We start from the raw sequence: 23,176 nt of genomic DNA, 5'->3' as shown, positions 1-23,176 counted from the left end.
AGATTGTCAATTTAAAGGCATGACTGCTGAAACTAATTGTGATGATTACATATGAGAGGGATTTATTAGAGGATTAGTCAGTTTTGTCATTCACCAAAGCTTGTTAGAAAACACGACGCTTACACTTTCGGATGCTTACTCTCAGGCACTTTTTTTTTAGAACAGGCCCAATTGCACTCCCATTTATATGACAATGCTTCGCCCTTAATTAATGCTGTTAGTGACACAGATAACATGTGTTGAAAATTATACAATCACTCTCCAGTTGAGGAGAATGTCCTTCCCCCTGATCCCGCAGTGGCAACTGTAGCCCAGTGTCCACGTTTTCCACAAGAATTGCAAATGGAGTCTTTGACAGGCCATCTACTCCTGGAATGCCTATGTAAACATATGCAAATTTTGTGGTTTACATAGGCATTCCAGGAGTAGATGGCCTGTCAAAGACTCCATTTGCAATTCTTGTGGAAAACGTGGACACTGGGCTACAGTTTGTAGGTCTACCTCTGTTAAACCTAGCAAATCAAAACAAACTGCACCAATGTCAATGATCATGTCGTGTTCCGTATCTTCTCATATATCAAAGGTTAAGACTGATGTGATAACTAATGGACATCCTATTTCAGGCATGTTTAACTCTGGTAGTGATCTGAGATTTATAGATGACTCTACTGCTCAAGAACTGAATTGTAAAATTCATCCTACCTCAGTAGAAGTGAGTCTTGCTTCTATTATTCACAAAGCAAAAATCATTGGTCAATGTACCGTAGATATTAAAATGTGTGGACATCGTTATTCAAGAATAGTATTGTCGATCCTGCCTAACCTCTGCTGTGATCTGATAATCGGTCGTGACCTAATGAAGATTCACTCCTCTGTCCAGTTCGACTTCAGAGGTTCTAAAGCCCCTCTCCTTATTTGGGGGCTAGCGGCAGCCAAAGTTAAGCCTGCTGTACTCTTTTCTAACTTACTGCCTGATTGTAAACCTATAGTTGTTAAATCTCATTGCTATTCTGATAGTAATTCAAAATTAATTGCAGCTGAAATTGAAAAACTACTGAAGGAAGGTGTAACCGAGAGTAATACTCCCCCGTGGAGAGCATAGGTACATGTCATATTGACAACTAATTACAAACGTCGCATGATAGGTAATTATTCTTGGACTGTTAATAAGTTCACCCTTTTGGATGTCTATCCCTTGCCACAGATCAATGGTATAATTACACAGGAGGCAAGATATGAAGTTTTCAGTACCACTGATTTACGTAGTGGTTACCATCAGGTACCCATCCCTGAGCACGATCGCCTCTTTACTGGTTTTGAGGCTTGTGGAAAATTGTTCCAGAACACCAGCATACCCTTCGATATGACAAATGGAGTAGTAGCATTCCAGAGATTAATTGATGAGATCATTGAAGCTAAAGGTCTTAAGAATACCTACACTCACCTAGATGATGTCACAGCATGTGGAGTAGCCCAAGATAAACGTAATGTGAACCTTAATAACTTCCTTAAAGTGGCCGTCAAACAATCAACTCAGAGAAAAGCAACTTCTCACAAAAATGCATCAGACTCTTGGGATATACAATCAATAACAAGACTATTGGGCCTGATCCTGGTCAACTGAAACCGTTCAGAGACTATCCTATTCCATGTGACCACCACTCTCCTAGCACAACTCTTGGCATGTTCTCACATTATTTGCTCTTCGTGCCAAACTTCGCAGCAAAAAGTCAACCTCTGTGCCAGGCCTCACTACCTCTATCTGCCACTGCTCTTAAAGCTTTTGAAGATATCTACTATAGAAAATGCTGCACCTGGTAACATAGATAACAACGCACCTTTTACATTCGAGACTGTTGCATCCAATTCTACTATTGTTGCTACCCTCTCCCAAAATAAATGCCTGTTGCATTTTTCTCTTGAACACTCTCAGGTTCTGAGTGCCACCATTCAGTGATCGAAAAGGAAGCCTCTGCTACTGTGGAAGCCATTCGTAAATGGAGGTACATCTTCATGGGCCATCATTTTCACCTCATCACAGACAAGCGCTCCATAACTTTCATGTTTGATTCAAAACATTCCCAAAAAATGAAGAACGAGAAGATAATGCGCTGGAGTTTGGAATTATCCCCTTATTCACGTGACATTGTATACCAATCAGGCAACCATAACCAAGCTGCTGACATCCTCCTGAGAGTCAGTAATCAATCGTAATACAGAATATGAAAAGCTACTCTCTCTTCATCTTTTTCACCAAGGATCACAAGAATGGGTCATTGGATACAGATTAAAAATCTTCCCTTCTCAATAGAAGATATCTGGTGCATCACATCTTCATGCAGGACCTGTGCTGAGGTAAAGCCTCAGTTCTTCAGACATCAAGGTTTTCTTATAAAGGCTACAGTCCCATTTGAATATTTAAATCTGAAATTCAAGGGACCATTGCCTACTAAGACTCATAACATTACATTCTCACCATATTTGATGAATTTTCTAGTTTCCCCTTTGCCTTAGCTTGCCGTAACATGAGTGCCTCAAATGTCATCTCCAGCCTACCTCAACTTTTCAGCATATTTGGAGCCCCATCCTATATACATATGGATCAAGGCTAATCATTACGTCTCAGGAATTCAAGAAATTTTTTCACTTCATTTGGAATGGCCACACTACACACTACAACCCACAGGGTAATGCCCAGATTGAACAATTTAATGGGATAATCTGGAGAACAATTCAACTTGCCCTGAAAGATAAAGGTTTAACAATCACCAAATGGGAATCCATACTTCAAGAAGCACTTAACGCCATTCGGTCTCTATTCTGCACCGCCACAAATGCTACTCCTCACGAGCGCATGTTTGGCTACCCATGATGTAGTAGCAATGGCTGCTCCCCTCCTATATGAAACCAGGAGCTGTACTACTCTGTTGCTTCAATTGTCAATCTAAATTTGATCCACTGGTTGAAGAAGTTACCCTCCTAGATGGTATTCATGATTATATGGTACCCTAATCTGGTACCCTGATGCCAAGAGTCTATGGTATCTACTAGTCACCTGGCACAAAGAGGAGAAGACAGTCCCACAATGAATGATGGACCAGCACCATACCCTGGTAAATCCACCATGGATCCTGAGCATTCCAATAGCCGGCCATACACGGAAAGGAATTCTGACAGGCGAGGTCTTTTGTGACGCATACCGACAGGCTAGGGCTGCTCGTTAGTGAGCAAGGTCAGTTTGAGGCGTTATCCGCTACAGACCAGATCTGTTGTCAGCACCTCAACGGAAAGACCTCGCCTCACAGATCAAGCCTCCTGTAAGGAAAGCATGGAGTGGGCAAAGGCACTGCTAGGGAAATTTATTGAAAGTACAAAGAGCGGCTGTGTCTCTGACAATTAAAACATGAGGTGTCGCAATCAAGCGTTCTTCAGTATCCTCCTTTCCTCCTTCTTCAGCTTAGAAGCTACAATATCCACAGTAAATACGCTTTCAACCAGACTGTTCTCCAGTAAGAGCTACGCAAAACAAGTCATTTTTTACTAGTGGCTTACGTCGCACCGACACAGATAGGTCTTATAACGACGATGGGATAGGGAAGGGCTAGGAGTTGGAAGGAAGCGGCCGTGGCCTTAATTAAGGCACAGCCCATAGCATTTGCCTGGTGTGAAAATAGGAAACCACGGAAAACCATTTTCAGGGCTGCCGACAGTGGGATTCAAACCCACTATCTCCCGGATGCAAGCTCACGGCTGCGCGCCCCTAACCTCACGGCCAACTCGCCCGGTAAACAAGTCCATTATGTATGTGTTGTGTATGTTTGGTATTCAGTTCGAAGGCTGGTCTGATCCTCCACAGTTATGCCAACAGCTGTCATAGATAGCCTAGGCATCACTGGAAGAAGCGTACGAGGGAAATGAGGAGTGAGATAGCTTCCCGTTGCTTTCCTCGCCGAGCCAGAAGTTGCTCGCATATCAGTCTGCCAAACCCACTGAAATGCACGCACCAGCTGACCCTATGCGTGATATTTTCATATCATTCATAACAGGGACTGGCTGCATAAGGAATGGTATTACTAGCATCACTCATACCTCAGTCACTTTCATATTGTCAAAGCCAAGGATAAGACTGAGAAGGATGAAACATTTAACGTAATAATGAGAAAAATCCATTCATGCTTACTTTTTTTTTTTGCTAGCTGCTTTACGTCGCACCGACACAGATAGGTTTTACGGCGACGATAGGATAGCAAAGGCGTATGAGTTCGAAGTAAGTGGTCGTGGCCTTAATTAAGGTACAGCCCCAGTATTTGCCTGGTGAGAAAATGGGAAACCACGGAAAACCATATTCAAGGCTGTCGACAATGGGATTCGAACCCACTATCTCCTGGATGCAAGCTCACAGCCGCGTGCAACTGACCGCACGGCCAACTCGCCCGGTACATGCTTACCTAACATCATATCATAAACGCTGTTGTCCATTCGCAAGTAATTCTTGTAATCGTCCGGTTCATTTTCTCTCAGGTGTTGTATCAGACTCATGTGACTAAAGCTGTCTCGCTGTCCTATCCATGATTTCATCCACTTCGATCGATTTTTTTGTTTGCATGATTTAACATATAGCAAAATGCACATTCCAACGGCCGCAACAGCATTTTTTCCCCTCTGGACACCGTCTGCTTCGATGTCCATCGCACAGTTCTAAGTACGGCAGACCCGACCGGCAAGGATTTCAAACTAGTTTGAAAGGCCAGCGGATGAGGCTTGGCCTGCTGAGAACAAAGGGATCATTCCATTAACGAGAGGGTCTGGAATGTTGACAGATTATGTTGCACAACATGGCAGGCTTGGTGTCACAGTTGATGGCGAGCAGCGGGCCGGGTCTCTGAAGGTCACGCCTGGCAGGCGGTCTGTCGGATCTGGCCCCAAAGGCGAGGCCTGCCAAAGAATCTGTCCGTGTATGGCCAGCTAATGAAGGGAGCCCGGCAACTCAGGTCAATATCCCTGTGACTCCTGATAGTCCACTTTGAACCCCAGACTGTACTCAAGAAGAAACACCACTACGTCGCACCAGCTGCATCCCTATGCAGGACTATGTTCAGTTCTGAGGAGGGGGTGAATGTGGTGATAAAAGTTCTACGGAAGTTTATCATAGCATACCAGAACTTTTTGAACATCATTTTCACTCATATCAACCAGTATGAATACACCCCCTCCTATTGTTCCTAACCTCTCTCTACGATAAACAGTCCAGTTCAATGAGAACATTTCTGCATCCATAATAACACCTCTTAGTCATAATTCAATTCCTATTAAAGTACCTGGTAAATATATCTAATCTATCTATCTATCTATCTATCGAATTACTGAATTCTATTCCTTTCTTTACATTATGTCTACAGTTTAACACCAAACATTTTATGTCATTCTTACTTGACTTAGTGCTTTCTATACTGTCATCTCTGCCACCACTCCCTAGACCACCCTGTTTCCCTGACTGTACCTCCCTATAACTCTTCTAAACAAACCCCCTAACATTTTATTTTATTTTTAAAATGCTATTTGTTTGGGGCGTTGACCTATAAAGATCTCTTGCCCCAACTTGCACCATGTGATATGAACCTGCGTGTAATTGGAATGGAGGAAGTGTAGATTGTTGAATGTGAGGAAAAGAACATTAAGGACAACACAAATATCCAGTCCTCAGGCCAGGGATATTAATCATTTACAATTAAAAAACCCTGACCCAGCCAGGAATTGAACCCGGAGCCGCTGGTTGACAGGCAGGCGTATTGCCCCCTACACCGCGGGGCTGGACAACCCCCTAACTTACATGTACCATTGTGGTTTAAGTGAAGGCTATCTGAGCATAGACCCCGATCTCCTACCCACCCATTAGGATCTACAAATCTTCCTCCCAGTTTCGACGTACCCATTCCGTAGTCTCATTTAAATCCCCAGTCACCTTCCAGTCAGTATCTCTCCTACACAGTATCGCAATGATACCAATCTCTGCTTCCTTAAACTTCTTCTGTGCTGCCAACCCCCAACCCTTCTATTTTCTCCAATATCTGCCTTAACCGAATTCCTAGATAACACTCTACCCAGATTCCCTTTTCTCCACACACGTCTGACATTTGAGTCACCCATGACCAGAGCCTCAACCCCACCCTTCTCATTAGATCCCCTCCTCTCCCGGTCTCCCTTAACCTTTAGTTAGTCGCTCACGGAGATTTCCTCCGGGCCGATTACATTTTGCACGGTACTGAACTTCCCAGTTGAACTGTGGGTCTTCCCATCCCTATACCTTTCTCCTTATTCATTTGGACCTGTCCTGTCAGCATTTTGGCGTGATCGTGCATCCTGTGTGTTAGTGTGGGATCATTGTTTTGACAAGTGACATCGCCTGGACATTTAATCCGTACCGGTATGCGATTAAATTATCTTATACTTTAGGGCATAATTTTTAATTTTGGAGGTCGATGACCTTGTTGTTTTGTTCTTCTAAACTTATTTCACAAAAATATTATTTCATATTTCATATGATGTGATCGTCGTAGATAATGGCGAGTCTCACAAATTTAATATCATAAAATCATTTGACATAGTTAAGGTCTACAGTAATCTGCTTTTAGATCAAACAAACTGTGTAAAAATAACCTACTAGTGCTTAAAAGGGTTTCTTTTAATTATACCAAAGAATACTGCAAACGAACATGCCAAAACAACATCTCAAAGGATGCATTTTTAACCCCGGAGGTTACCTCCATGCGCGACTAGTAACGTAATAATTTTTGCGCGACTAGACAAAGGTTAACTTCCCTGACGCCTGCAGAATTCACTTCCTCCTCCCTTTTCTCCCCTCACTACACTGTTCAATCTACCTCTTCTTATCCTCTACTGTATGTTTCCCTTTCCTGCTGGTCCCCTTCCTCTTGTCCTGCCCCTCCTATGTAACACTTCCCTGATCTCCATCTTCCCTAAATATTTACTAAACCATTTTTGCCTTTAAACATCTTTTACAATACTGTGTAGGCCTACTGTTATACAATTCTGTTTATGGTGTATTACTACAACTTCTCTCTACCAGTACCTGTAGTCCACAAATATTTTAAAATTTACAATACATTCACTTCTGACAAAACTTTCTGATACCGTACTGGTGTTTTTTAAAATTAAAATGTAAAAAGGGCTTCACAAAAGCTCCACATATAGGCCTACTAGAAATTCTACTTTATTTTTCTACATAAATACTCTGAAATTACCTCATTTTCCTTTATTTAATTCAGGTTGAGCACTTTAAATGATAAACAGCGCATTTTTTATTACTGTACCTCCCTAATGCAATGATTTAAATTCATAAATAACATCAAACAATGGCTTTTGATAGTCCCAACTTCAATTACCATGACTAACCTATACAATGTTCTGAGGCTAATTTTATTTTATTTTAGAATTCTATTTCTGAACTTATTTCAGAGAAGCAATATTTTTCTTAGCTAGGTACTGGAATTCTCATACAAGTGTTGACAGAACTTCATTTTTTTAGTGCTTTCATACAGGCATGCACAAATTAGGTTAGGTTCATGCTTTAACAAAATTCGGTTACAAAATTTTCAAGAAAACAGGACATGCCCATGTCACTTTTGAGAAATAATGTTATAAAACTTATAAGAGAGGCTGCCCCAACATCTTAGTAAAATAGATTCATCTGCCACTTATAACTGCAACTCTCATTTGCTATTTTAATGAGTTATTTTTTCTCTAGAAAATCATATAGTATGATTGGCACAAATCAAAAGCTTTTACCTTAGAAATTAACTCAGAAAGTTCCTAAAACTCATACCTTTTTTTGCTGTAACAAGTTTGAATGCATTCAACCTGGCCTCCCACAGTAGCAGCTCTCAAGTGGTGGCCTTGAGACAGGTGCCAACTGCCAAGGTTTCAAATACAAAAACTTATGCTTCTCATGATCAAAGGAGATTAGATCTAACCTAAGATTATCTAATAAGTCACCACTTGTGTACAGATGAATATACCACCTAATATCAAATGAGGTCATTGAAGATACTGTACCCATTTATTTAATTTTGTTGGCTTACTGAATACAGCAGCTGTTACATTACAGGATAGTCTATACAGAGGCAGACCAATTGCCACAATATTATAGTTAATTGATTTATATTATTCTCTAGTTTGCTACCAGAGCAGAGTGTTTGAAAACAATACTGAAGTAGAATATAATACACAGTAAGTCAGCAATTAATTGCTTTGATCTAGTCTGGCTGGATAGTGTAGTCTAATGATGTTAACTAGATTACTCAGGAAATTATATTTCTTTAAAGCAAGGAATCTCTTAAGTGGTTTCAGGAATGACTCATAGAAGTAGCCTACTGCAAATGGCTGATATTTGATCACTAGCTCCCAAACTTTTCATGGGTTTAGCTAGTTCTCAGTAAGGCATATTGGAGATTATTGTAGAAAATGCAGTGCAACTGATTGGACAAAGGAATTTAGAATGTAGCCTACTTGAGCTTTTCCTTTTATATTCTGTCTTGGTGAGTAACCAGACAGTAGGTACTGGTAATTAGAATCCTACCCACAAACACTCCTAAGGATAGTCAGTCTCTGTTACGGTACATTCCCCTGGCAGAAAGTACCAACATTGTTAGAATTCGACAACCTTCACCTGGCATGAGAATTTATTTTCTGTACTTCTAACACATGGTACTCATTGGCTAGATATTTGAGGTAATAGTGAGAACTTGATTACGGTACATTCCTATGGTATATACAGTACCCTCTCGATTATCCTGTCTAATGTGGCAGAAGGGCAGACCAGATAACAAAAAGGCATGACAGGTATTCATATTTTCTGACCTCTAATTCCAGGAGAGTACTTTATAAATATTTGTTATGTACTATACTATACATTTTAAACATTCATTACAGAAAAAGGAAGTCCAAAAACAAAAATATTGTACACATTTTAAGATAAATTTTATACTGTTTAAATTAATTGCAGGAAATATAAAACCATGAACACTGCACATGAGAAATCATCTCACTTTTAATTACTGTGTTGATGGGATTACAGTAACTCATGGGGATCACTGTAAGCACCTACATGTTAAATATCTTCTTGGGGTAATTGTGTGATTGTATAAATACATCATCATAGGCAGTTTCCAGCTGTTGGCCAGGTCTGCTTGGAACATAAGCATCTCCATCTCCTCTTGTCTTCCCACCACTTCTCCCACTTCACTCTTGCTCAGTTCTCTCTTCCACTCTTTTTATCCACCTGTCCTTGGTCTTCCTCTTGGTTGTTTTCCTGTTATCTCCATTTCGTGCATCCTCCTGGGTACCAGTATCCTTTCCTCTGTCATTCTCTTCATGTGTCCATACCATCTAAGTCTAGATGCCTCTATCCTGTTCTGTAGTGGCTCTTCTTTTACTATATCTCTAACCTTTTAATTTCTCATCTTATCCATTCTTGTCACTCCTATCCTCTTTCTCAGAAATTTCATGTCACTTGCCTGTATCCTACTTACAGCTCTCTGATTACCTAAGTTTCTGCTGCATACCATACATCAAAATAGGTATGGTACATAATATGTCCTGTATATTACTCTTTTGCTTTTCTGAGGGACATCCTTGCTCCAAACCAGGCTTCTGACACTTTTCAGGAATGGTCCTGCTTGTCTTCCACATATGATTATTTCCTTATCATTTCTTCCACTTTTCTGTATGAAACTTCCCAGGTACTTGAAACTCTCTACCTTCCTAAACTGTTTCCCTCCAAGTATTATCCCTCTTGTAGGTCTCTTCTTTAAAAAAATAAAAATAAATAAATAAATAAATAAATAAATAAATAAATAAATAAATAAATAAATAAATAAATAAATAAATAAATAAATAAATAAATAAATAAATAAATAAATAAATAAATAAATAAATAAATAAATAAATAAATAAATAAACAAACAAACAAACAAACAAACAAACAAACAAACAAACAAACAAACAAATAAATAAATAAATAAATAAATAAATAAATAAATAAATAAATAAATAAATAAATAAATAAATAAATAAATAAATAAATACATCGAATCAAATCCAATCAATCACCACTGATCTGCATTTAGGGCACTTGCCCAATTGGTAGATTCCCTGTAATTTGTTTATCTAGTATGTTTGTAAACAATTTCAAAGATGTTGAAAATTTATGAAACATCTTCCTTGGTTACTTAGTCCAGTCCTTAACTCCTCTTCCTATAAATTAATATTTGCCCCAGTTCATCCTCTTGAATTCCAGTTTATCTTTATACTGAGATCTTTCCCACTTTTAAAAACACCACTCATATTTATTCACCTACTAATGTCATTCCATGCCATGTTTGCACTGACAGCTAGGAACATACCACTCAGTTGAGCAGCTAGTCTCCTTTCTCCCAAGTCTTCCCTGCCCAAACTTTGCAACATTTTTGGAATATTACTCTTTTGTCAGAAGTCACCCAGAACAAATCTTGCTGCTTTCCTTTGGATTTTTTCAGTCCTTGAATCAAGTAATTCTGGCGAGGGCCACCCATGTACATGGGAACCATACCGGTACTCTAATTGTTGTCCTACCAGAGACTTGTATGCAATCTCCTTTAGATCCTTACTACAACCCCTAAATACCTTCATAACCATGGAAAATATGTAACCTTTACTTAAAATCCTGTTTACTTGATAATCCCAATGAAGATCTTACACCGGGCGAGTTGGCCGTGCGTGTAGAGGCGCGCGGCTGTGAGCTTGCATCCGGGAGATAGTAGGTTCGAATCCCACTATCAGCAGCCCTGAAAATGGTTTTCCGTGGTTTCCCATTTTCACACCAGGCAAATGCTGGGGCTGTACCTTAATTAAGGCCACGGCCGCTTCCTTCCAACTCCTAGGCCTTTCCTATCCCATCGTCGCCATAAGACCTATCTGTGTCGGTGCGACGTAAAGCCCCTAGCAAAAAAAAAAAAAAAGATCTTACAGATTCTTCCAGTGATCCCCACAAGGTATTTTCATCCCAGCAATGCAGTAATTAAAACTGACAGGGTTTTTCCACTTGGTAAAACTCACTATCTGACTTTCACACCATTTACCATCATACCATTGCTTGCTGTCCATCTCACAGCATTGTTGAGGTCTTTTTGCTGTTGCTTACAATCCTGTAACTTATTTATTACTTTATACATTATAACATCATTTGTAAAAAGCATAATCTCTGATTCCACTTCTTTACTCATATCATTTATATAAGAAAACATAAAGGTTCAATAATACTGCCTTGAAGAACTCCCCTCTCAATGATTACAGTATCAGATAATGCTCCACAGTTTATCGTTTTGAACTTCCACTTCAGTTTCACACATGGGTTCTAGGTTGAAATGTCCATCTTCATGCTCCAAAAGAATTTTACAAGACCTTACAAGTGATATGTTTGGAATCTCTCCCCATACTTTGACCTTCCACCTTATGATATTTAGCACTTTATTTTTTTCAGATACATCATCATCATCATCATCATCATCATCATCATCATCATCATCATCATCATCATCATCAATGTCTCACTTCAGTCACCCGGGGTTTAGTTAACAAGCCTCTTCCACTCCTTTCCGTCCTTCCACTTTTCCTGCTCCATTACCTCCGCCACATCCAATCCAGCTTCTCTAATGTCCTTCCAAATTTGCTCCATCCACCTTCTTCTTGGTCTTCCAACTGGTCTCTTTCCCTTAACTTCTCTTTCCAATTCCCTTCTTGCTACCCGTTCCTTTCCCATTTTTTTACATGCCTGAACCATCTCAGTCTTGCTTTCTGTTCTCCTGTTCTAACAGTTCTATATTTTGCTCTTCTCTGGTTTTAATATTTTTAATTCTACTTCTTCTTGTCATTTTAACCGATGTTCTTAAAAATTTCATTTCTACTGCTTGGGTCTTACTATCTTGTCTCTTATTAGTTACCAGTGTTTCTAGTCTGTATGTTACAATTGGTATGAAATGCTGTTTATATAATGATAATTTTGTTCTCTTGGGTACTTTGTCATCCCATAGAAGCTCTCTGACTTGATGATGAAATGTTGTACCTTTACTTAGTCTGTTATTAATTTCAGGGTTTATTTCATTACTTCCATTAATAATGCTACCCAGGTATGTAAACTGTTCTACATTCTCTAACCGATCTCCACTAATGTTCACTTGGCTTCTCTTTTTCTCTTTTCCACAGAGCATGACTACAGCTTTCCTTTTTACAAATTACCATTCCAAACTCCTTCAGATTTTTATTCCAAATGTCCAGTCTCCTTTGTACTTATTTTTCTCCCTTTCTCCAAATCAGCACATCATCTGCAAATACCAAAGGATTCACTTCATCACTACTGATACTCTGTTTTACACATTTTATGATTTCATCCATCAATATAATAAACAATAATGGCGACAGTGCACTACTTTGCTTGAGACTTTTTTTTGTACAAAATGTTTCAGATTCACCACTCCCCACTTGTACACTGCTTTTACTCTCATGATACAACATTTTTATCTTGTTAATTAATTATTTTCTTACATTCCTTTTCAGTAGGCATTCCCATACATATTTTCTCTTAACCGTATCATAAGCTTTTTCCATATCCAAAAATAGGAAGATGATTTCTTTGTTCCTTTCCATATGTTTTTCCATTATCGTTCGCACTGTAAATATCAAGTCTATTGTTGATCTATTTGGTCTAAAGCCATATTGTTCTTCCTCTAACTGTGTTTCTACTATATCCCTCAGTATTTTGTCTATGACTTTCTCCATTCTTTTTAGCCCATGTGATAATAGGGTTCATCATCATCATCATTATCAATGTCCCACTCCAGTCATCTGGGTATGGCTGATAATAGAGTTATACCTCTGTAACTTTTAACATTTCTTCCTATTTCCTTCTTTTTGAACAATGGTACAATGCTTCCTTGCTGCCAGTCTTCAAGTATCCTTTCATCCTTCCATATGGCATTGAGGGCTCGGTATAGCCACTGTAGTCCAATGCTTCCTGTTGCCTCAGTCATATCAGCATTGAATTAATCTTTTCCACTTGCTTTACATTTGGTCATTGCTTTTACTGCCCTTCCTAGTTCCAACCATGTTACCGGGTTCTCTTATTTTCCTCCATCTATTATTTCCATTTTCTTATCTCGTTCTTCCTCTGAGCAGTATCCTTATTATTAAGTTTTTCAAAATACTGTGCCATCACCTTCTGAAGACCCTTTTTGTCATGTACTATGGATCCATCTTCTCTCTCTAATGCCTTGATATTTTCTTGATTTATTCTTTTAGATTTTATTACTCTGTGTAACAGTTTCTGATTTCCTTAGCTATCTTGCTCAATTTTGTCGGTAAACTCTCCCCAACATTTCTACTTTTCTTCCTTGATATGCCTCTTTACTTGTAGTTTCAGTCTTTGTATTCCACATGTAACTTGTCTATCTTATTCTCATTCCTCTGATGCATTTTTTGCTTTTCCTTATCCATTTCTTTCTTCACCTTGTTCCTTTCTTTTATTTATTTTTTAATTTTGTCTGTCTACCACTGTGTCTCCTTTCCCTTAACCTTTGCTTTTGTTTTCCTGCATACCTCAACTGCTGCTTCCATAAATGTCTGTCTTAAATTGTTCCACTCTTCTTCTCCACTTCATATTTCCATGTTAGGCAACTTCCTTTTTATCCAATCTTGGAATGCCATTCTTTTCTTTTATTCTCCTCCTCCAATTCCCAAATCCTGATCTTTGGTTTCTTCTTCAGTACAAATTTAGGGATTTCTACTTGTTTTAATTCCTCAATTAATAATCTATGATCACCTTCCACGCTTTTACTGGGGATTATCTTCGTATTCATGCCGTATCTTCCCCATTCTCGGTCTGTTATTATAAAATAGATGAGTGTTCCATACTGTCCATCCCAACTATATCGGCTGATCTTATGGCTATTCCTCTTCATAAACCATGTGTTCTTTATTTTCAGGTTATTTCTGATACAAAAGTCTAACAGTTTCTCTCCATCTTCATCTCTATCGCCATACCCACGTGGGCCCAAAACGTTCTCATATTCCATTCTCTCAGTTCCCACATGAGCATTCAGATCTTCCATTATCATGATCCCATCTCCAACAATTTCATTGAGGAAATCTTATTTTTCTTCCATGCTACATCCTGTCTGTGGAGCATACACCTGTACTATCTTCAGCAGTTCCTTGCTTACATGTATTCTTTCATTTACTTTGTACATACTCAACTTCAACTATTGGTTCAACATTCTGATTCACTATAAATCTCACTCCATTTCTTTACTCTTTACTGTTACCCATCCAGTACAAGGCGTACCCCTTTCTTAATTTCTTCATTCCTTTCCCTTTCCATTTTACCTTGCTTATCCCAGGATGCCAAGTTTTCATCTCTCTGTTAGGTCAATCAATTCATTTTCCTTCCCATTCATTGTTAAAATATTTATTGTTCCAAGTCGGGTTTTGTTCCCTGATCTAACACTTGCACGAACATCAGCATTACCATCATACTGTGAAACTGTAGCCAGAGACTTGTCAATTCCATTTCCATCTGAGGCTTGTATTATAGTTGAAAGTAAGTACAAATTTACTCATCTGCTGACCTGCTAAGTCTAACGCATCTGAGGATTTTCTTTCGGGGTTTACTCCCTTGGCCTTTGAAGATCCCTCTTCTCCACAAGGCAGTGGTTTCCTCTTCTAATTTTCCCCAGAGAGGATGGGTTGTCTCATCCACCATCTTGGCCATTCTGAAGGTCTCCTTTTCTGCCTAAGATGCTGTTAAGGTCTTCACCCGTAACCCTGGGCATGGGTTCTACGTTATACCCCGTGAGACTGGGTCCCTGCCTGAACTTAGCTCTCTTTTATACCGGCCTACTGATGTAGAGGATACCCACCCCCGCAACGTAGATGCGCCAGACAAGAATTACTCAAGTGAAGGATAGGGAAGGTGACCCTATCTCCCTTCAGCTGGGTTAATGGTCGTGTATGATGCCACAACCAATGGAGATTGGTCTTCATTATTATCAATAGCTGATATCAATGAACTGGCAAGATGCTGGCAATACTGTTTCTTTAGCATCTCAAGGATGCCTTGGTAGATTTCTGAATTCATCCTTGCTTTCTTTTTTTTTTTTTTTTTTTGATGTGTGTAATATAAGGGTAGTGATGCCTGATTTTTTAGTTTTTTAAAACCTCTAGATTTCTTTGATTTTCTTATTAGAGTCAGCCTAAGCTTGTGGTTTTCAGTTGCATTACTGAAAGCCAAGAGGTTGATTCACTCATTCCTTACCTTCCTTGTGTCCTGGTGCAGTGGCTTCTTTTTAAGATGCAAGCATTTTTGTAGGGAACACCTTTCTATTTAAACTGGTTTTGTCACCGTTGTACAACTACCATACTCCCCAGAAATTCCCTTCTTTACAATAAGCTTAAAAAATCAGTCTTTGGACAACTTAAAAAGCAATGAAGAAAGATACAGCCTCTTTATCAGCAGAGAAAGCCTTCCCACTTATGGTAATCTTGTGAATACTGAATCGTTTCTTACCTATAACTGTTAGGTTATTCAGCCTATCAAAACTAATTTATGATTAAATACATTTAGAAGGTACCTGAAAAAGGAAACATATAACAACAGATTGTACCAGAAAATATCAGATATTATTAGAAGTGACATTTAGTGTTCACCCAATAGTGTCCTTACTGTGCACACTGCTATGGAATCTAACAGTATCAGCAGAAGTTCTCTTATTTTTTTGGGTTTGTTATCCTATAAATATGTTTTCCATACCTCTGCAAGTGACAGTATGTTTATTTTTCCAGTGATCTAATCATGCATCACTTGAAGTAAATTGTGAATTCTCCTTCTACTATTTTGTTACTTAAATTGCAATCCTTTTACCTGCAATATTGGCCCAGTAATAGGCAAGCCTTTCCCTCTTTAAGTATTCATGCCACAAAATTCATTTTCCTCAACTTCTTTTGGTTACCTTTCAGCATAGTTTTTTCTACTTTCATTTCACTTCCATTACCTTGGGTAGCACACCACTTTTCAATTTCTGCTCAATTCTTCTTTACCGGGCAAGTTGGTTGTGCGGTTAGAGGCGTGTGGCTGTGAGCTTGCATTTGGGAGATAGTGGGTTTGAATCCCACTGTCGGCAGCCCTGAAGATGGTTTTCCATGGTTTCCCATTTTCACACCAGGCAAATGCTGGGGCTGTACCTTAATTAAGGCCACGGCTGCTTCCTTCAAACTCCTAGGCCTTTCCTATCCCATCATCGCCATAAGACCTATCTGTGACAGTGCGACGTAAAGCCACTAGCAATTCTTCTTCCAGTCACCAACTGTATTTTTCCCATCTCCTAACTCTGAAACAATAGTTTTTGCCGTTACCCCAGAATCCAGTCACTTTATAATGGATAGTTTCCATTTTCGTGCTCAACAGGATGTCACTTATACAGTCCAGATCTATCACATTGGGACTTTTTTTCCTTTTATATTATGATTATTATGTTGTTATATATTTGCCTTTTGGTTGCACAGGAGTATATATACATATATATTAGTGCTTCTGATATGATAAATAAGCAGTCCCTCTTTTTGTGTATCACCCATTTTGTAATCTTCAATAAAAAGCAATGAAGTCCATCAAAAAGCAATTTAGGAATATAACCGGGAACAATGGCAAACATACATTGTTGGCATCTTATACACAACTGACAAAACGAAGAGCAGGTAGCAGGGCAGTGGCAATCTGCGTTTCTCATGTTGCAACTTGTGTTTTACTCATGGCACACGAGGATTGTAGCAGATGCCCACTTGCACCCCCTTGGCAAAGTAAATTATTCCTCATTTTATTACTGATAATTTTTGTTTTTGGAACTAGGCAGGATAGCCACAAGATGGATAGCTGGAAATCTACTGGATTATTATTTTTTCTTCAAAGCTGTCATTGAAAGACATGATAAATGAAGGGTGAAAGTTGCTATAAAAGAAATTCCCATGACAAAATTGAAAATGACTGTACACATTTTATTTTGAAGAAACTGCAAATTGATACTGTTGGTTTGTAAAATGAAGTGTTTGGATGTATATATATGAATAATATCCTAGCTATAGATATCAACTTTCCGTGCAGAAAAATGTTATTTCAGTCTTTGTTCTAAAAAGCACTCCACATGCAGCTAATTAACTTTCAACATTCATTATGCTTTCTAATGGCTGATCATCCAAGTGTAATCAGTTGATGTATATGTTTAGAGAGCAAGAGATTTGGTTTGTGTCTGTTTCTAATCTTATGTCTTAACCCCTTTTACTGCCAGCGTCATACACAGCAGCCATCCCCTATACCACCAAGGTCTAATCTGCATCTTTAGGTAGTAAATAATATGTAATAACTTCTGTATTATTTATGTAAATTATATGGTTTTTGTTTTATTTTTAAGGTAAAGTTCGGGGCATTTTATTACTGTATATTAATAACACCTTTATTTTATAAATTGTATTTTAAATAACATGATGATTCAAATAAATGTTTACTTCAAAAGAAAATTATTTCAAGATCAAAAACTGTTAAGATAAAAATATTGAAGATAAAACTGCATTATTTTATAGAGGTGATGTTTCCAACATCTTTCTATAAAAAATGTAACAATATATATATTTTTTGGTTTACTACATTAATGTGAAAATGTGCTAATGCTTACATTATATGAAAATGGCTGCAGTTCCCAGGTAGTTTTCAGTAAAACTGATGACTAATGTCTATTTCACTACTTCACACAGAGTGAACATACCAAAATTCACTTTTTGCATGAAAACATATAATTTAAGGAACTATTTACTATTATTTACACATTTTTAGGATGTGCCTTAGCATCAGCTAACATTCACTGCTACAAGTTCATCAGTATCACCAAGTTTATAACTTGTTGTACATATATGTGTATGTTGGGTATTCAACCCAAAGGCTGGTCTGATCCTCTACAGTTCCACCAAAGGCTATCATAGACAGCCTAAGTGTCACTGAAGAGGCATACTAGGGAAATGAGGAGTGAGGTAGTTTCCCGTTGCTTTCCTCGCTGAGCCAGGAGTTGCTATTGCATATCAGTCTGCCAAGCCCACTGAAATGCATACACCAACCGACCCTATGGGCGATATTTTCACACCAATCATAACAGGCACTGGCTGCATAAGGAATGGTATTACTAGCAGTGCTCATACCTCTGTCACTTTCATATCGTCAAAGCCAAGGATGAGACTGAGACAGGTCAATGAAAGTAACAAATTGCTCTAGCCCATACCAGAAGACATAGCGCACTGTAAACACTACATCTTGCCAGCAAGGGTTAGTCATATTTATTTCAATACCAGCTCAAAAGATGTACTATGAACTATTAAAACAAATAAATAACTTGTAAAATATTTTTCCAGAATGTCTGATCAATCAAATGTTTGTATTTTTGGACTGAACTCCAAATGTCTGATCAATCAGACATTGGTGGGTAGAGGGTTAAGTAATAAGTATTTAGTTTCAGTAATAGTTATAAAGCTCTGATCCATCTCTGGTGAGATATACGAGTAGTATAAGTTTTTGGCTGTACCATCTCTCTTTCATTGATGAGCCCTGTTTCATACAGGTCCCAAATGGGTACTCAATGTTCTAGGGTTGGCCTCATGAGCGATAAATATCCCAATGCCTTTTACCTAGGAACAATTACATTTATGCATTCTCTTCACAACATCCAAAGACTTGTTAGTTTTAGTAATTACAGTATTAATACATATTCACAACGCACTATCTTCTGGTATGGGCTAGATCAAATTTGGGACTTTTATTGACCTGTCTCAGTCTCATCCTTGGCTATAATTCATTCATTTATTCATGAACATAACAGGCGTTCAGCCCCAAATACATGTTCACAATAAAATAATCCAACCTAAGCCACCACACTCCACCATATAAACAAACACAAACAGAACAAACACCACATAATAACCTACCGTCCGGCCGAGTCATCACCCCTGGTGAGAAGAAGGCCGCCAACCCAATGATGACTCGACCGGCCCTTCCCGTGGAGACCTCCTGAAGGCCCCAAGATCCAACCAGATTACAATGCTTTCCCTCTCACCATTCCACTCCTAATCGTAAGCCACCACGTTCACAACAATAAATAGAATAATCAAATCTCAATAATAATAATAATAATAGACAATTCCTATCACAAAAAAGGGTAAGGAAAGAAATTACCGTATCCCCTGGGCATGCCATGAGGTTCGTTGGATACTCCGGAAACGTACAACCCCCAAAATAGAGTCACCACAGCAGTCATCCTCAGAACCTCGTGCCATGCCCCTCATTCCGTTGAATTAAAACCCCAGAATCAAGAGAGAAATAATGATAAAGAAAATAATAATAATATATATATGATAGCATTATTCCTAGCAGTCATTAGCTGTAGCAGTCACTTACTCAATGTTCAAACATACTCATCAAGTGTCCTTATTGCGCACTGCACTTGCGTCACATTATTGTTCCTGACCTACACCTAATCAATACTCCAAACAACAACACTCAGCATTTCAGCACTAGCACACCTAATCAATACTCCAAACAACAACACTCAGCATTTCAGCACTTGCATTCCAACCAACTCTAACACAAACAGAAAGACCTTGCCTTCATGCAATCCCAAATCATTACCCAACTCCACATACTTAACTAAGTACTCGACACAGTTTCACTTGGCACCTCTCCCTGGACTTCTTCACTGTTTATGATCACATTTTCACTTGGCACTCTCCCTGACCCTCTTCACACTGCACACTGTTACTGATATCTCGCCTCACTTCCCCACCTTTCGTTGCACTACTCATTTTTTCTTCGTCTTCTTTTATCCTCCTGTCTAAGTCAATCAGTCTATTTACAGATCAGATTCTCTTCCAATTTCTACCTGCTACCACTAGTTCTTGCCCTTTAATAGTCGCTCTCAACCCTTGATTTATTGCACGAATCTTGTGTTTTCTGAGTATTTTCTCGTTCCTAATCGCCTCCCATCCCACGTCTCTCCTGATCCATATTTTCTCTCTCTGCACATTACTCGCATTTCTTATCACAGCATCAGCCATCAACGTAGAAAACAGTTCTAGTTTGATAGGCCTGTTGCCCCTAATTTTTCCCACCCTCTGCACATCGTCTATATCTACTTCACTACAGTTAAGTTTCAATTTCCCCTGTATTAAGTCCACTACTTTATAAGTTGTAAGTACTTTGTCTTCTCTCAACTCCTCAGGCACACCATATATAAATAAGCACTTCTTTCTTCGATATAAAGTATTGGCTTCCACTTCAACCTTCAGCTTCAAGTTCTCCTCTTCTAATCGTCCTATTTTTTCCCTTAATGTTGCAACTTCTTCGGAGTTATGTCTCACTAGTGCTGTTATATCTTCCTTTTTTTCTCTTAACCATACCTCCATTTTTCCAAACTCCCTGGTTTGTTCTTTAACCATATTTTTAATTTGCTCAAAAGGGCCAACTTCTTCCACCACCTCTTTTGAATGCGTCCATATTTTCCCTTTCCTCATTTCTACTAGAGGTCGGGCCTGGGTTCAGCTCGACCCCCCCACCCAATGCATAGCAAAATTATAATCACCGCCGCTGATAGCAATAGTTCACCTTTTCTCTCCGAATCCATTTTACACCCTCCTAATTTCATTTCTTCTTTCTTCATTCTTCCCTGCCATCTTCCTACCGTCGCCCTGTACTGCTCTACACTAATCATTGTCGGCACACTTCTCCACAACCTTCCAGCTCTCGGCACTTTCACCCACATCTCCCACTCCCGGGACCCTCCACTCAATGCGACCTCACTCGTCCGTGGCTTAGGCAAGACTGTCCTTGGCTATAATATGTAAGTACCAGGCGAGTTGGCCATGTGGTTAGGGGCACGCAGCTGTGAGCTTGCATCCGGGAGATAGTAGGTTCGAGTCCCATTGTCGGCAGCTCTGAAGATGGTTTTCTGTAGTTTCCCATTTTCACTCCAGGCAAATTAATTAATGCCACGGCAGCTTCCTTGCCACTCCTAGGCCTTTCCTATCCCATTGTCACCATAAGACGTATCTGTGTCAGTGCGATGTAAAGCAAGTTGTAAAAACAAATTTTAAAAATGTAAGTGACTGAGGTATGAGCAGTGTGAGTAATGCCATTCTTTATACAGCCAGTCCCTGATAACAATGGTGAGAAAATGTCTCCCATAGGGTTGGTTGATGTGCCCATTGTGGTGAGCTTGGCAGCCTGATGTGTAACAGCGACTTCTGGTGCAGAGACAAAAGCAAAGGGAAACTACCTCAATCCTCATTTCCCAAGTATGCCTCTTCAATGATGTCTAGACTATTCATGGCAGCTGATTTTGAAGTTTTTGAGGATTCAACCAGCCTTTGGGCTGAAAGCTCTACATATACCAAACAATCATCACTAATTTGCATTTAGGGCTGTCATCCAGGTGGCAGATTCCCTTCTAGTATGGGCTAGAATGACTTTGTTATTTATTTATTTATTTTGTTAATTATTAAAAAATACATTGAATATCTATTTACAGTAGTACAGCAATGGCTCTTAAATATAATGTGGTACCCTCCAGTTAGCACAAAGAATTATATAAAAAACAAAAAGTTAAACAAAATAAAAAATACAAAGAATTACATGATAACATAAGAAAAATGAATCAAAAATACATTCAAACAAAAAAATCAATAGAAATTAAAAATTACTTACAAATAAAATTAATATAGTCAACTGTGAATTCGTCAATGAAAATATTTCCATACCTTAACACTTCTTCTTCTTCCTGGCCTTTCCCCAATTATCTGATGCTTTGTGCGGATTTGTCTCAGTTTCTTCGCTGGATAACACCAACCCTATGTGTAGGGATGTATTCACTTTTACATGTTTCTGTGGTGGTATGTAGAGTGATGTATGTAAATGAAAGATGTGTATTAAGACAAACACAAGTGCTCAGCCCCTGAGCTAGAGAAATTAACCAGACATGGTTAAAATTCTTGGCCTGGCTGGAAATTGAACCCCCTGGACTTTCAATACATTAACACTACAATTTACAATAGATTGAGTGGTATATTGAATTACTACTAGCTTTACATTATACTTACAATACCACATTTACCTTCCACTCCTTCAATGGCCATGTCCTGTATGAAGATGAGTTACAACATGTTGGAGTCTTTTGAAAAGTATCCAACTTCAATGCTACAGTAATGCATTCCAATGATCAATAATCATTTTGGGGGCTGAACTTGGAACAACATCCTGAGTGTCATTACTGATCTCAGCAATCCCAGCAACTATGGATTCTACATTAATGTGGGTTGAATTCTATTATTTTTATATTTCATCCCCTTTCCACCTCCACTCATAGGGCTGCTACAGGTGTCTTAATTGTTCGTTTTTGATTATTCTTACATGTTGACCCCTCCTCATCCCCGACCCAAGGGATGCTAGGGATTTATTACCCCTACAGAATTTTTTTGCCGATAGTGAGTCATAAGTACCAAGTTGAGTTAAGAGATATACTGAAATATATACACATACTTCCATAATCTTGGTCATTTTGGACATTCCTTTTTACCCCTTCTCACCCTCCACTCTGACTGGGGCTGAACTATTAATTAAATGGCATTCTGAGTGTCACAGTTCATCCCGACGAACCCGATTACTATGAATTTGACACTAGTATTGGTTGTTTTCAATTATTTTTTACATTTCACCCCTCCTGAGTTTATGGATGTACACATATGACTTACTATCTGGAAAAATACTGTAGGGTTAAGACATTCCTGTCCCCGTAGAGGTGGGGATGACATGTAAAAATAATTGAAAACGACAGATATTAGTGTCAAATCCAAAGTTTTCAGGGTCGCTGAGATGAACTGTGACATCTTAGATGCCATATAAGTCCAAGTTCAGCCTCAGCATGGGAGTTCAGAAGGGGTGTAGAAATAATGTCCAAAATGACCGAAAGGAGCATTGATTCCATATTTTTTTGGGATCCCTAGGCTGATTGGTGGCAGAGACAGTTGGAATTATGTACATCATATC

The 23,176-nt window shown here is 38.8% G+C and overlaps 1 protein-coding gene across 4 annotated transcripts in view; it reads right to left on the bottom strand.

Annotated features, from left to right (window-relative positions):
- The window catches only part of LOC136885463 (prostaglandin reductase 1), a 125,719-nt gene extending 103,740 nt beyond the window's left edge, over positions 1–21,979 (bottom strand). Inside the window, exon 1 of one of the 4 annotated variants that reach the window (XM_067158054.2) lies at positions 21,892–21,979. Coding sequence is in view for 1 of the 4 variants with exons in the window: in XM_067158027.2 (XP_067014128.2) it covers positions 19,069–19,084 (16 nt within the window). In the remaining 3 variants the exon portion in view is untranslated. Of the gene's footprint in view, positions 1–7,843; positions 7,974–19,068; positions 19,186–19,537; positions 19,563–21,891 lie in introns of those variants that run through there. The other 3 variants (XM_067158062.2, XM_067158027.2, XM_067158037.2) reach the window with 3 other exon arrangements.
- Between the last annotated feature and the right edge of the window lie 1,197 nt (positions 21,980–23,176).

This window comes from Anabrus simplex, chromosome 1 (assembly GCF_040414725.1).
Source record: "Anabrus simplex isolate iqAnaSimp1 chromosome 1, ASM4041472v1, whole genome shotgun sequence".
Lineage (NCBI taxonomy): Eukaryota > Metazoa > Arthropoda > Insecta > Orthoptera > Tettigoniidae > Anabrus > Anabrus simplex.
The sequence above is the reverse complement of the archived record's forward strand: the minus strand, read 5'-3'. Positions and strand labels throughout refer to the sequence as shown.